Here is a 15,936-nt window from a genome sequence, read left to right as displayed (position 1 = left end):
GGGAGAAAAGAAACCCTTTTCACTCCCAGGCCAGTGATCAGTTGTCATAGTTCCTCACTAACAGGATCGAGGCTGGGATGAGGCAAGTGAGACGTGTTGAGTCCACGTTTCAAGGTCATACCTCCTTAAATTTTGCACCTGAGGTGCCTGACTCCCTCCATCACGGCCCTGCTCTCTAGGTGAGGCTGCCCTGAGTTTGGATGGCATTGCAGGCATTCACAGGCCAGCAGGTGCTTTTCAGGATGTTGTGCAGGGTGTAAGGTAGTCCATCTGGATTCCGACTCTGCCTCTTTAGGAATTGAACCAGCTGCGTGCTCTTGGAAAAGTCCCTGTACATTCCTTTTCTTTATTTCCTAAGGCATAACATTCATAACCCCGCTCTCCCCACCACCTGAAGCTAATTTGAACTTCAAACTAGTCAGCATCATAGGACTTCAAGTGTCCAGAACACAATCCACAGGAGGGGAAAGCAGCGGTTCACTGAGAAACCCAAGGTCACAGATGAAATCCTTGCTGGAACCAGGAAGGAAAACTTCAGTGCAATTCTGTCTTTCCTGTGGACACTGGCCGTCTTACTTTTATAGAAATGAATGCCCACTGAGATTTGTGTGTCTTCTGTGGATGAGTGAAACTCAGGGGGAGATTGGGTCTTAGAAGGACTAACTTCTCTTCTGCCAGTGAAGGGAGTAGGCGCCTCTTGTTTCTAAATGCAGCTGTTACTTCTGAACTCCGGCCTTCTAGGTTTTTTCTTCTCTTGAAACTACTCAGTATGTCTGAAGCATTGCTCTCTCTTTTTTTTCCCCTTCCAGGGCTCTTTTCCTCCTCTGATGCTTTCAGATGTTTAGGCTTCAGTTTTTCAGACTTGTGAAAAGCTGTCTCTATCCATTTGAGATTGACAGTGGACTCTACTTTGCCCTGAGATACCCAAAAATAGCTCCACCGAAGCTATTCTTATTCTGATGACAGGTTTTTTATTCAGCAGATCCATTGGTTGGGGGTATTTTGCTGTTTCTCAGGGCAAAGCAATGTGATTTTCCTTATTGGCAGATGTCAGTGGGGGTAGGCTACTATTTATCATTATGAAACCAATAGCTGTTTGGTGCCAGAGCCCCAATCTCTGGTGAGAAATAATTCACATTAGCTATGTCACCTTAGCTATGGTGGGCTGATGTAGCAAGTAGGGAATTAACTATATTTTCATGTACATTATTACTCTTCACTATGCACATGTTCTTGTAACAACTCGAAATGAATGCATCCTATAGGCATTTTGAATGTGTCCTGTTTGATATTTGGAAATTAATTATTTAGGATGGTTTCATTTTTCCTGATGGTGTTACTTCTGCATTTATTTTTACAGAATTCAAAAAGAGCTCCCCATAAAACTCTCTTGACAAAAGAGGAAAGAAATTACCACATTTGAGGGAAATATATCAAATTAAGTGTGAAGGCTTGACTACTCTTTTAATGTATTCATACCTACAAATTAAATTACTAAGGTTTTTTGGTACAATAATGTCCTTTAGCACCTTCATTTTTTCTGGCATGAAAAGGAATTAATTGACCACCTGTCCACAGTAATGTACAAAGAGCGACATCTCCAATGTTTGAATGCTAATTATTTGATAGGATTTACGTAGGGCAAAAAGACCCAACACTCCAAAGTCTATACTACTATTTGCCGATAAGAAATAGACAAGACCTAATTCCAAAGCCAGCTCTTAGCCTCATTCATGCCAGGGCTGCATCAGTAGTGTGTCTATAAATTATTATTACTTTTGTTGTTATGATTTAGCCACACTCCCGTGTGTCTAATTTCAGTCTTATATTCACTATTAAACAAGATTGGTCAAGTGTCTGATCAGCATTTATAACCCATTGTTTGCTCTTGAAAACAGATCCTCCTGTGGTCTGTGACTACAATTTTTGAGACAGTCTTGCTCACTCCTTAGAGGGCTTTTGAGTCAGCAGTGGACTAGATTCTGTTTCCATTAATACTGAGTTTTATTAGTAGCATCAAGAGAAACTTTTTCAATGTTACATAAAACAGCAGCCTCCAGTGACCAAGTTTTTTCCGTATGCCAGGCTCTGTGCTAGCTCATTACATACATTAACCCATTTAACTCCATGACAAGCAGGTGGAGGAGGCATCCACATGTCCGCTTTATAGATTAGCAAATGGAGGCTTGGAGAGTATGTGTTCTTTGCTCAAGGGTCTATAGCTGTAACTGGGAAAACTTGGATTAAATCCTGGTTTCTCTGACCCCAACCAAAATCAGTGTTTTCAACCACTATACTAAAGAGCTCAGTTAAATGACTTTCTTTTTTTTTATGGCAATACTATTCCAAAGATTGGGCTTAGCCGTATAATGTACACCCATTTAGATAAATAAACAGTGCTTTTTTCATGCTATGTATTTGTGTCTCTCTCTCCCCCTTGCCTTTTTGAATGTAGTGTCATTACTCTATGAAGAAGGCGGCCTCCTTTCTTGGGATTGGTACTGAGAATGTTTGCTTTGTGGAAACAGATGGAAGGTAATGGGGACAGGATCCAGAAGCCAGGTGGGTGGAGGGGGAAACTGATAACTATTTAAAAAGCAGTACCAAGGTCTGTTCACAGCTGAACATAACAATGTCTCAAACCTGTGTCTCTTAGAGGTAAGATGATACCTGAGGAGCTGGAGAGGCAAGTGTGGCAAGCCAAGAAAGAGGTGAGAGGGGGAAGGAGAGGGAGGGAGAGAAAACGTTTGTGTGTCTGGGCATTGGGGGAGCATGCAGGGCCAGCAGCCAGGCCCACGTCTGTATGTGTGGGAGAGAGAAGAGGGCCCCTTAGAATTAAAGGAGGAAGCTCATTTACAGATGTGCTATTTCCGGGTGCTTGCTCTACACGTTCTGCGGAGTTTCTCAGATGTTCTCATTCCCAGATGGCTGGAGCTTATTAAAACACTGACATCACTGGATTCCGGATTCTTGCCTAGAATTAGCCTCAAAAGATGAGCCCAGCCTCTCTAGCAGGGTCCCAGCATCCACACTCCTACGTAGCTCTTGACTCTGAGGATGCTACAGGCTAAACCAGTTGTCTCTGGGCTGCATTCAGGATGATTTCTGATTTCTTGATCAAACTGTCCTCCTGGGTTGCTTCCACCCAAAGCCCATCCATAACCATCACCCCCTGTTGGGTGTGGGTCTAGTATTTCAGCTCTGGCAGACTATCCTCTCTTCCTTAGCTGCCAGGATGTATTAAAGCTTGCACCTCCATTGCTGGGGAAGACAAGGCATGGCCCTGGTCACCTGCTGTACTCCAGCTAAGCCTGGCATCTGCTTTTTGGGTGTGGCATTGTCTTGGTGCCAGCCATCTTGCTTCTTGGACCAAAAGCCTACTGGATTAGGTGCAGCCACTTCACTGCTTCCCTCCCATCTTCCCGCAGCCCCCATGCCAGTGGAGCTTCAGACCGTTCTCCCACCACTTTCCAATAGACCGCAACAACGTGGGGTGTGACTGCTGAAAAATTAAAAGCCCAGCTTTTGAGCTGGGATATAAGTTTATCTCTCCTCAGAGGGCTTCACACTTTAGGAAAGATGGGTTCTTTAATTTTTATTTTTTAAGATTTAGTATTATATTTCTTTTCTTTCACTCTTCATATTTTTAAAAATTTTTCATGAAATTCAACTTGTCTGGAGCATGCTAGATCACTGTATTTGGTGTGAAATTCTGTGCTTAAAAGTTCTGCCTTTATTGCACATGTATTGGCTTCTGGTGTGTGTCCTTAGCACGATATTTTTTAAAACATTTCATTGACAAGTGGATTTGATAGTTGTCTGGTGGTACAGGTTATCAGATTTCTTTATCTCTTGGGTAAAATTCTATATTGCAACCTGTTTATTCTGCTGTGAACTACAGATATCACCTTCTAGTTTTATCTATTTTTTAAAATCTAGTTTTATCTTTTTCTACAGAAGTTCCTATCAAAAAGAACTTTATGTTATTAATGCTTGTTGGTGGGGAACACCCACCAACACCCCTTCCTCCTTCCTTCCTTCCCTTCCTCTCTTTCTCTTTCCTTCCTTCCTCCCTCCCTCCCTCCTTTCTTTCTTTCTTTCTTTCTTTCAATTTTAAACTTTTCATTATGGAAAATTGTAAATATATGTAAAACTAATATAATGAGATTCCATATACCAGTCATGCAACTTTCACAATCATTAGCTTATGCTCACATCCCCTCCCAGTACCTCTAGATCAGTTTGAAGTGTATCCTACACATTATGTCATTTGATCTATAAATAGTTCAGTATATCTGTAAAAGATATGCACTCTCTCTTTCAAAAAAGCCCATAACGCAATTATAAGCAAGAATAAGTTCTTAATATTATCCAGTATTCACTCTGATTAAACTTTCTTCCATTGCCTTTTTAAAAAAATAGCTGGTGGTCTGAATAAGGAGTCATACAAAGTCCATGTGTGGCATTTGGTTGATTTATCACATAAATCTTTTCTAACTTACAGTCTCCCCTCCTTTTTTCCCCTGCAACTGATCTGTTGGAGAAACCAAGTCCTTTGCCCTGTAGAGTTTTCACATTATGGATTTTGTTGATTCCATCAAGAATTTGAGACTCTAAGCGCTCCCCTCCCCTGTACCTCCCCATCTGTTTTCTATATTTCCTGTAATTTGGCTGTTAGATACTGAGACTTGGGAAGATTCAGGTTGGAATTTTTACCAGGATGACTTCATGGGTGGCATTTTGCCTTTCAATCAGGAGACGTCTTGGACCTCCTTTTGTCCATCTGTCACAGAACTCTGCATCAGCCTCTCACCTCATGGATTTTGCTGCCATTTGTCATCATTGTCTAGACCTGTTATTTCATTAGTGATGTTCTAATTCATTCTCTCATTCCTTCTTCATTTAGTGGCAGGCCTACTACCCTAAACATTTTTGTTTCTTCATCCGTATTTGGTTTCCCTAAGGAAACAGTTTGGACAAGCAAGACAGTACCAATATTTTATTCTTTTCCCTTATTTACCAATTTTCAGAATAGTGAGTGAGTTGCCAGGCATCCTGCAAGCTAGCCAAACCTTTTTTTCTTTTTAAAGTATCATGAAGAACTCATCTTCTAACATATTGGATGGATTTTACTCCACGGCAGTCATTATTATTTTCACTGTTCAAATTTCTGTTTGTTTTGACAATGAAAGTCCATGAAAGTGACATATCCTGAAGTTGAGAACTTGAAAGGGAAGTTTTTAAAAAGTAAAAATTGCTTGAGGCACATTTGAAAGTAGGGCAACAGGGTTAGTGTTGGCATGCCTCCTCAGTTTTCTCTCAAGTCAGTTAAAACTTGAGCTTGGATTCACTAAGGACAAATCTTGCATCCATTCTGAGATTTTAATACGTGATGACTAGTTTCTTTTTCTCAGTAGCTTCAGACCTACTCTTTGTTGTTGTTTGTTTCAAGTTTTTAACTCATATTGTTGCAGAGGTAGGAAATAGTTATCAACTTTTTTTTTTTGCCGCTGGGGTTCAATTCCCTGGCCAACCACGATCCATTAAAAATCTGTTGAGCAGTGACCTTTACCTTGATGCCATTACAAAGATGGTAAAAACCACAGAAGCATCAGAAGTTCTAAAGTGCTTATAAAAAGATACAACTAGTATAAACACTGAATAATTGGAAGTATTTTTGTGTATGAGTATTTGAAATGGCAAACTTTCTTAGAGAATACAACTCATTGGCAACACACAGTCAATACTGTTTCCACTGACTTTTCTCATTAACAGTGTGAGATATGAAAAAGGGGAAAAAAACCTGGAAGGTTAAATCCAGATTATGAAAGTTGAATTTCTGAGACTTATATTTATAGCTGGATTAAACAGGTGAGGAAAACTCATTAATGGTTTGTAATAGCTAGCATAGATATTTTCTCACAATTGTCAGGATGTCATAGACTTTATAAGGAAAGCTCAACCATTAAAGACACCTTCAGTGGTTTTAGTAAATTACTTTTTCTATTGCTTTTACTGATGGATGTAAATCTGGTCACGTTTCATTTAGGTCATGGGCATGATAAAGACATAATCTGTTGGCAGTTGATTACAGGGAAGAAGTCCCAAAGCCTATGGTCCCAGGGGCTCTGTCACCTACTGGCTGTGCTCTAGGAGGCATGGTGGACTGTATTCCATGTGTCACAGCTGTCTCCCCACGTGGCAGATGTTTCCATTGTGTACCATCACTTTGATTCCTGTGCATCTCAGCCTAGAGATGTGGACCAAGCATCATTGCTCTGCCCCGCTTTCCATCGAGAAATAACTTCTTTCTGTCAAAGGTCAGCTAAATTGGAATGAATCTGGTTCAAGCTGAACACCCCTGACATTAAATTATTTTACAAGAACAAGTGTATTTCACGATAAAACTGAGGGAAAAATGACTCCATCCTAAAATGACTTTGACTCTTTCTCTGCAAGTAAGTATTCTTGTCACTGACTTCTTGTGCTCTAGAATCAGGATTCTACTTGCTCTCCTGATCACCACCTTTGTCTGCAAATTTTCCCCTCATGGCACTTCCAAAGAGAGCAACACACCTCTGCCAACACGTTGGGATGGATCTATCTGGAAACAACCTCGTGTACTGTCTTCTACATGGCTGCCGTAAAATCCCTCATGGGACCAGGGTGCCTGGCTCGCTTGGCTGGAATTACCATTCATCTCTGCACTTGTTCCCACATTCTCCCTTTCCTCCCATTTCTCACGGGTACCTGCTGTCTCCGCAAGACGCAGCCATGGACTGGATGAGGAGGGAAAATTACGGCAGAAAGATGCAGGTTCTCTTTTCCAGCACATTCTAATGACTTTCTCTGTGGCAGCACCCGTTTGGGGGAGTGTATCCCAATGAGGTTACCATATCCCCTCTGACGCCAAATTTATACCTGATTACATCCCTTGCCTTGTAGCTGCTCTTACTTTACCAGGTGACAAGCAGACAAGCTGCATGGCCTGCTCCTGGAGCTGGCTGTTTGTCTTCCAGTCCTGTTCCTTCTTATTTTGGAGGTGTTAGGGAGGCCCCGATGAGTCTCCCTGGGAAGGAGTTAGGAGTCACACAGGATGCCAGTTTGCTGTGGAGGTTGAGTTTATTCACTTCTATCCAGAAAAGCTAGAGAACAGAAAAGACTAATAAAGAAAATGAGAGTAAAGAGAATAAGGATGCATGTGGAGTTGGGACAAAGGATACTATTGTCATGGCATTTTCTGTTTCTTTAGCCTATTTATAGTGACTAGAGGCCATGTGATGGAGAAGTGTAAACAACACTCACTCAATGAATGTTTATCTCCAAAGAAGCCAGATAAATGTCTGGGTGTATAACCCTTGTGTTTACCAACCTACTGCAGCACAGATTTAATGGTGACGATGATGATTCTTATAATTCTCACGTGTGGGTCCTTCTCACAGGGTGCAGCTCCATTCCTTGTCTGTGCCACATCTGGTACCACGGTACTGGGGGCCTTCGATCCTCTGGATGAGATAGCGGACGTCTGCGAGAGGCATGGCCTCTGGCTCCACGTGGATGTAAGTTCATCTGGGTGTGCATATCTGTTAAACTTTCTAGCCTTTTTGCAGCTTTGGTGGGAAGTTTTTCGTATTCCCAGTAACTAAATGTGAGGTCCCCAGGTAGTTGTATTTAAATGTATATTTCTAATTAGGGGAAATAAATGTGTTGTTTCCTGTTAGGTAATAAAGAAGAAGATCCTGCATTGATGCGCATTTTGTCTTAGTTTTCCAGATTTCCTCTTCTGTCCTGAATCATTTCTTTGGTTCCTTGGATCTACTGTCATTGAGGCAACACTGTGTGGGGGACACATTTCCTACTGTGCAGTCGAGAGGCTGGTTTTGGATTCGAATCTGCCTCCTCTTCATTGTGACCCCAGCTGTTTGGGTTTTGGTTTCATCTGTAAAGAGGGAAATGACTGACGTGGTCAATAAAGGATCTTCTAGCTCTAACATTCTGTGCTTCCAATCAGCTGGAAAATGCAAAAGGCTGCATGACTTCATTGCATGCCATAATTAAAACAGGTTTTATCTGGATCTATCATAGATAACTATTGGAGAGGGATTGAGATAACTTATATTCTTCACAATTTTCTAACTTAAAGGGTTGGCCTTTTTTTTTTTCTAATTAGTTTTGGAGGTCCTAGGGTTGTTCATAATAATTGTTGTCCTAAATTAAAAGTAACTCTTAACAATTCTACTTATTTAAGGTTAAAAAGTTGAATTCAGCCAGTTATGAATGCTTGTTGAGCATTTTGGTTTTCTTTGTGTGTGTGTGAAAACAGCAGTTAATTAGTTTGATTCAACCCAGTAGAAGGAACTGTTGAACCTGCAGTTGAGAGGAACTTTCCTCCAGTAAGTGAGTGGTTTTGTGTCCTCCTTATCAGAAAAAGAAAGGACAATTTTTTTGACTTACTGAACATTAGGTAACTGAGCATTTCTTTCGGGGATATGCCTGCACATAATTTTATAGTTTGGATGACTTTATGCTTTCAAGGTAAAGTTTCTATGATATAATATCGAAAGAATTTTTCAGCAACTCAAAGCTTTCATTAAATGTATGCTAATATTTGGTAAAAGCAGAAGTAGTAATATAAAGCTCACTAGAGTTATAGGCTTGATTAGTAAGCCAATGGCAATACATCAGGTAGATTATTTGTGACTTCTTTAAGTGGGATTATAGTATCTGTATCTGTTCACATTTCAACTTATATCTTATTGATTTTTATAGACTTAGAAGCATAATAATACAGTATGTCCTGAAAGATAATATGAAGTGAGTACTTTTGTGACTGTGGAAATAGGGGCAAAATCAAATATATGAGCAGTTATACTTAATTCTACTCTCATAAAAGAAACATCAAATATAGATTATATGGTTTATGTAAAACAGAGTAACTACAGCAGTTTCCAAATTGGGAATGATATTAAGAGATTTATGGGGCTTAGAAAGAATTGTGATTTGTAAGATGTGAATGAAAACCTCTCTAGATTTGCTAAAAGTCAAAGGTTGAATTTTTGAAGAAAACACTTTTATAAGGGAATATTTAAGCCACGCAAACTGTTCTATTTGCATATAATAAGCTTCAAGTTGAATGTCTGTAGTATTAGATTACATTTGACAACTGTTTATATGACTTATTAAAGAAATTAGCTCTAACATTGAGACAGTACTCACTCATCCTCTAATATTGCAGACATCATTCTGTTGATAAAATTTTATGCAGGAGCATATAACTTCTCTTGAAGAAACTTCATATACCAAGGGTAGTTTATTAATTTTACAGGTAAAAATTAGTAAAATTACAGTGATTACTTTGGCCTGTTCGAATTTTTTTGGCTGCATTGGGTCTTCATTGCTGCACACTGGCTTTCTCTAGTTGCAGTGGGCGGGGGCTACTCTTCCTTGTGGTGTGCAGGCTTCTCATTGCAGTGGCTTCTCTTGCCACGGAGCACGGGCCCTAGACGCATGGGCTTCAGTAGTTGTGGCACGCAGGCTCAGTAATTGTGGTGCATGGGCTTAGTTGCTCCACGGCATGTGGGATCTTCCCGGACCAGGGCTCGAACCCGTCTCCCCTACATTGGCAGGCGGATTCTTAACCACTGTGCCACCAGGGAAGTCCTGAAATTTTCTAAAGGGTATTTTAAAGATCCTTTAAAATATTAAAAACTGGCATTTACTTGATTTCTTTTTAAAAATGTAATTAGAATTGCTTGGTCTTCTGCGTTTTCCATAAAACCAGGTTGCCCGGCATATATACCATATCTTATTATTTCTAAGATACACATATTTTGTTTACATTTTTAATATACCTAATTGGTATGTTGATGTCATTTTTTTTTCTTTCTTAGCAATCCACAAAAAAATGGTACTCTTACCTCTGATAGTGTCTGAAATTTGGTTAATTACAATGTATTTTTGAACAACAGAATGAGAAAAATTTCAGCTGTGTTAGAATATTTTGCCTCCAGGATTATTCTGTATCTGCGAGAGTCAATGTTATCCCAGCCTCTGCCTGAGACCAGGATTTCAGGGCTGGTCCAGCTCTTCTCTGAAGCAGAGGCTGCGGCCACTGCAAAATCTCACCCTCCCAGCAACCCTTCCTACGGTGTCTCACCCACACTCCATCCCAAGTCCCGGGAGAGGTGACAAACACTGTATTTAAAATCATGGGCTTTAGGGGCTGCCATCTCTACATTCCACCCTGCCTCCACTTCCCATTCAAGATTGGCTCTACAATTAAATTATTAACTAATTACTTGAAGAGAAAAACGTAGTAAAATGGTACTCATGGTGTCTGGCTCATAGCTCAATAATGACATCCGTTGGTTCGATGTTGTTGCGAGCTCTGGAGTGAGGGGGTTATGGAGCGAAGCCAATACAAGTAGGGCACTGGCATCAGGCACATCGTCTTTCCCCTTTCAGCTCTTTTGTGGAATACATTTGTGGATGAGCTGCTTCTAACTCTGCCTACCACCCTGTAAACCAGTGAACTAATGCCTTGAAAGAGTTCATGTGATTTTAAAACTTCAATCCAGCTCACTAAGATTGGCAGAATGTTGTCTACTTTTTGAGGAGGAAGAAGAGGCAGAGGCCAGTGCAGGAGGCACCAGTGAGGGCAGGTGTGTGAGTGGGCAGGTGGAAAGGGTGAGAGTGAATGGGCGTGGCTGAGCTTTACTGATTAATCCTTCCCCTAGTTGCCCCTGGTAGGTTCTCCATGCAGTTGGGGGTTAAAAAGATTGAGAAAAGCAGGCAACTTAGAGTTTAGGGATATAAGAGAAGTAAAAGAACCTAATATGTAAGTCATCTTCATGTTCCTGAGGGTCAAGTTCTCAAACCCCAGGTCTGGGGAGCCTCAGTTAGCAGGTTCAGATCACGTTTTCCCAGAGGCTGAGGGCAGCTGCCTCCATAGCTCAGCTTTGGTCACACATGGTCCATCATGAACTCTGGTGGGACAGAGAGGGCAGCAGCAAGGGGACTTGACTGACAATCCTGATCATCAGTCCTTTATCTGGGCGTCTTTGGAACTCGCCTGCACACCACCTTCGGCCCACAAACCTTTGGGAACCCTATGGGGTCACTGGAGAGTCTAGTCCCTGGAAACAGGGCTGGGACTAAGGTGAGGCAAGTGAGGTTCCTAGGGTTCATTGGACAGGTAGGTGTTATGAGCAAAGGAGAGGAGAGCTGAGAATAAGGAGAGGAAAAGAAATCCCATTGTCAGTAAGTCTGGAGGGGAGGGAGGAAGAATCAATGTGAGAAATAAGAAAGTCAGTTTGGTATTTGAAAATTTAAGGAGGCATTCACGCCCAGGGCCATGCAAGGGTCCAACTCTGCGAGTGAGCTGAAGGGTGCACCCTGGGTGACTCGCTCACTTGCCCTTGGGCACAGCCCTGAATGAGAGAGCTGTTCTTAAGGCCACTCTTTACTGTCCACCATTGGGCTCAGCTTTTTAATACTCTGAGGATTGTGGAGACCTCTCACTTACTTCCTCCTTGACATCCATGGTGCACACAATCTTGCCATTTCTTTCTGCATGATATTGGGCTCTTCCTTACCTTTTTTTTGGAGTTATTATTTCAGTGTTTTATTTACTGTTGTATTTCTAGCACTTATCTCAGTGTCAGTCTATTTAGATATGTAATAAATATTTCTTGAATTAAATTATTATACTCACTATAGTCATATTAGAATGCTCAAGGCCAAAGTTTGGGGCATAAAGTTTTTAGAAAGATCTTTTTTTAAAATTGCAATATAGTTGATTTACAATGTTGTGTTAGTTTCAGGTGTACAGCAAAGTGATTCAGTTATACATACCTATTATATATATATATTCTTTTCAGATTCTTTTCCATTATAAGTTATTACAAAATATTGAGTATAGTTTCCTGTGCTATACAGTAGGTCCTTGCCGCTTACTTGTTTTATATATAGTAGTGTGTATCTGCTAATCTCAACATCCTAATTTAGCCTTCCCCTCCTTTCCCCTTTGGTAACCATAAGTTTGTCTTCTATATCTGTGAGTCTATTTCTGTTTTGTTATGTAAGTTCATTTGTATCATTTTTTTTCTGATTCCACATATTAAGTGGTATCATATGATATTTGTCTTTCTCTGTCTGACTTACTTCACTTAGTATAATCAACTCTAGATCCATCCATGTTGCTGCAAATGGCATTATTTCATTCTTTTTTATGGCTGAGTAATATTCCATTGTATTGTGTTGGCCAAAAAGTTCGAACTTTTTGGCCAACCCAATATATATGAACCACATCTTCTTTATCCATTCATCTGTCGATGGATATTTAGGTTTCTTCCATGTCTTGGCTATTGTAAATAGCTCTGCAATGAACGTTGGGGTACATGTTCATTGGGGTTGCCTTTTAAAATTCTGCTAGGCAACTCCCCTCCTACCTCAATTCTCCATGCTGAGTTCTACCATCAGGCCAATTGGTCACCTTCCCTAAGATATGATGTTAGTGTAAAAAAAGAATGGACTTTTGTCTCTCAGACCTGATTTTTATTACCTATGAGACCTTGGAAATTTTATAACCTCCAAACCTTAGTTTTTCTATTAAAAAATTGACATGATGATAACTCTGTTCTCAGTACAATGTTGTGCAGTTTAAATAACCATGGAGAGCTTTCAACATCTCCCATGCTGGTCCCCTCATATTCCCTCACAACAAGTCTGCTCGATTTCAAGTACCAAACTGACTTTCTTATTTCTCACATTGATTCTTCCTCCCTCTCCTCCAGACTTATTGACTCTGGGATTTCCTTTCCTGAACCCATGTCTCATGATCAGCACTTGTACATCGTGTATGGTAGAATGTCAACACTGAAGGGCTATTGTCTATTTTAGATTCTAAGATTTGAGAGGATATGGACTGTGTCTTTTACACTTCTCTTTGTCCACAGGCAACTCAATGAGTACTATACCAATTTCCTTATAGTGTGGGAATTTAACTCCTAAGCGTCAGTGGGGGACCATCTATTGTGATGAGGTTCTGATCGCCTGGGTAGAGCCAGTGATCAAAATTTCCTAGAGTCCACATTGGTTAACATCGACTTAAAGCATCAAATAACAACTGGCTGGTAAACAAGTACCATTGAAATAACATCATTTTGGTTATATAAATATCTCAACAGGCTTCCTGGGGTGGCTCAGCCTTGATGTCAAGGAAGCACCGCAAGCTTCTGCACGGCATCCACAGGTAAATGTAGTTTCCCCAGTCACAGTGCCTTTTATTTAGGCTAGGGCCTCTCTTTGGCCTTTGCCCAATTAAGTGACATTTTGAAAACAGGCAAAAAACTAAGGAATTGTTTTGGTTTAAAAAAATCCCAAACTCCTTAAACCGCTCACACAAGGAATCCTTTGGAGCACTAACTTGGACGTGAATACTGAATGTACCAGCATTCTTCCCACCAGTAGAAACTAATTGAGTCTCCCCTCCCTACCCTGTTTTTTTCTTTGTTTAACGTAACAGGGCTGACTCTGTGGCATGGAATCCACACAAGATGCTGATGGCTGGGATTCAGTGCTGTGCTTTCCTTGTAAAAGACAAATCTGTGAGTTTTCCTCTTATGGCCTTCATCAGGCACGGAGGGGGGCAGATTACCATATTTTCAGAGGGCCCATTTTTGCTTGTATTTTATACCTTGGGCCAGAGGTAGATGACGGTCTTTGGTAAATGTTGATGGAATCGAAAGGAAAGTTGAATAGACCCAGGTAAAAGAAACAGGTGCTTCTCCTCAGGTAATGTTGTGTATTTGATTTAGGTATTATATAATCTCACTACTTACAGCAAAATGGTCTCTCTCGCCCTCATTTGGATTATATTTTTAAACTCAGTTTTAAACATTGCCAAGATTTTTTTTCCCCTTGATTAAGTCCGGGATTTAAGTTATCTTGAAACTTCTCCTCCCTGAGAAAGGAGAGCAGATGTGTGTCATACATTAAATTGAATGCTTAATATGCTTAGCTGGGGCTTAACAGCCCCTTTGTATGGGAAGATGTTGGTTCAGGGCTGATCATCAAACCCTGATTTATTAGGGGATTGCCCCTCTCAAGTGGTTGGTACTTAGCTTCTGTTGGAACACTGGGGAGAGCTGGAAACTAGTCTGGATTGCTGTGAGGCAAGCAGGCTGAAGTTCCTCTTGGTTAGAGGTAGAAACCCTATGCTTTCTCTGGGTTAAATAAGGATCCTTGTGGGACGTGGCCCAGGCTGGGAAGTGCCACTTCATTCTTAGAAATGCCTCCTCAAGATCTGTGTGCAGCATGTGGGTGATCTTTCTCAGCCATCTGTTTACATTTTTTTCTTAGGGGACTCCCTTTGCCAATGCTAAAGTCATTTTCTCTTTTTAAGGAATTTTATTTCAAATGACAACCATATTTAAAACCTGAAATCTAGTCTCGTATGTGTGGATGGTTACAACTTTCTTTAAAAAAATTTTGTGATATTTACATGTTGGGGCCCTTTGTGTTTTGAGATGACCAAACAGGATGTCTGTCAGAAACTATGAACAGATTCTGCATCTGTAGATAGAGAGACTCTTGGGAATATGAATCTATTCCTTCATGTTTTATTAGGTAGGCTACTATGGACTGCATTCAATGCCATTTAACTTCTATTCATCTAAGTTTTTCAATAGTAGAGTGACAGCATGTTATGACTGAAAGGTGGTTAAAGATTACTATATCATTTATGAATCAAAGAACATATTCAACTTGCCCACAGTTACATATATAGGACATGAAAGAGTTAGGAGTAAACCCAGCTTTTCCTGTGGTCTAGATATAAGAACAAAAACATGCCAAGCATCCTTTATGTGCCAGACATTTTACATCTGCTTTCTCCCTAATCGGATAATCTGAATGACATCTTTATCTGTTAGTGTGATGCTCTCAGGAGTGGAAAATTTAGACCCCAAATTTTATGACTATTCTTTTAAATAACTTTCTAGCTTTTATAAATTTTTCTTGTTGAATGATATTTGGAGTGATTTAGCTAAGAATTGATTTACATTCATGTCCTTGAGGCAATTTAAAATTTTCTGGATCATCTAACGCTATATAACAGTGGTTAAAATAATTTTTTTGAAGAATTCATTCCTGGATCTCAATGCAAACTATAGCACCCATGTCTACTCACATGGCAGGAATTAACAGATTAGGAAAATTGCATTCATGGTGCAAAGAATGGAGCACTTTCAAAAGTTGCTTTTTTTTGTTTGTTTGTTTTGTTACGTGGGCCTCTCACTGTTGTGGGCCTTTTTTTTATGAAAGACTGTTTTCAAATTACCTGGAATGCAGAATTGAACCATGAGGTATGAGACATGATCATCGGCTTAAGTTCTGCGTAGGCAGTTTTCTGTCCCTTTTGTACCTATTTTCTGCCTCTGTTGTTTTCTTTCGTACTTTCATTCATTCTACCACTGCCAACTGACTCCTACATAGGCTGGGCGCAGTACTGATGCTGGGCTTAGAAACAGACACGTTCCCCGTAGTCAAAGAGCTTATAATCTCACGGAGGAGACAGTGAACAAAGTGTGCATATTGAATTGTTTGATTACTATTTTGGTAAGTGCTCTGAAGACCGTGTTCAACACTGTTGATTATATATTCACCAGCCGTCCTGACTTACTTCCTTCTCTTTCCTGATGCTCATCTAACGAGCCCCCCCTTGCAGCTAAGAGTCACTATATGACACAAATATGGCCACTATGATGAGGGAGAAATGTGAAACAAAGGTTATAGTTTCTGGTAGAGGTGCTATACCCAAGAGGAGAGCTTTCTGCCCCCTTTTCTACCATGAATGCAGAAACATTGTTGTGTCAGACCATGATATAGGGAGCTCTGACAGCCACTTTGTAGCCATAAGGCAATGACCCTAAATTA

General features: G+C 40.4%; 1 protein-coding gene across 1 annotated transcript in view; it reads left to right on the top strand.

Annotated features, from left to right (window-relative positions):
- The window catches only part of GADL1 (GAD like acidic amino acid decarboxylase 1), a 146,871-nt gene that overhangs the window by 15,371 nt on the left and 115,564 nt on the right, over positions 1-15,936 (top strand). Inside the window, exons 6-10 of the mRNA XM_027088309.1 lie at positions 2,456-2,535; positions 2,657-2,711; positions 7,443-7,559; positions 13,188-13,252; positions 13,526-13,607. Of these exons, the coding sequence (XP_026944110.1) occupies positions 2,456-2,535; positions 2,657-2,711; positions 7,443-7,559; positions 13,188-13,252; positions 13,526-13,607 (399 nt within the window). The remainder of the gene's footprint in view (positions 1-2,455; positions 2,536-2,656; positions 2,712-7,442; positions 7,560-13,187; positions 13,253-13,525; positions 13,608-15,936) is intronic.

Source organism: Aethalodelphis obliquidens, unplaced genomic scaffold, assembly GCF_003676395.1.
Source record: "Aethalodelphis obliquidens isolate GAN/ISIS:26980383/991018 unplaced genomic scaffold, ASM367639v1 scaffold62, whole genome shotgun sequence".
In the NCBI taxonomy this organism is placed as follows: Eukaryota; Metazoa; Chordata; class Mammalia; order Artiodactyla; family Delphinidae; genus Aethalodelphis; species Aethalodelphis obliquidens.
Note: the sequence above shows the minus strand (reverse complement) of the source record. Positions and strands in the feature narration are given on the sequence as shown.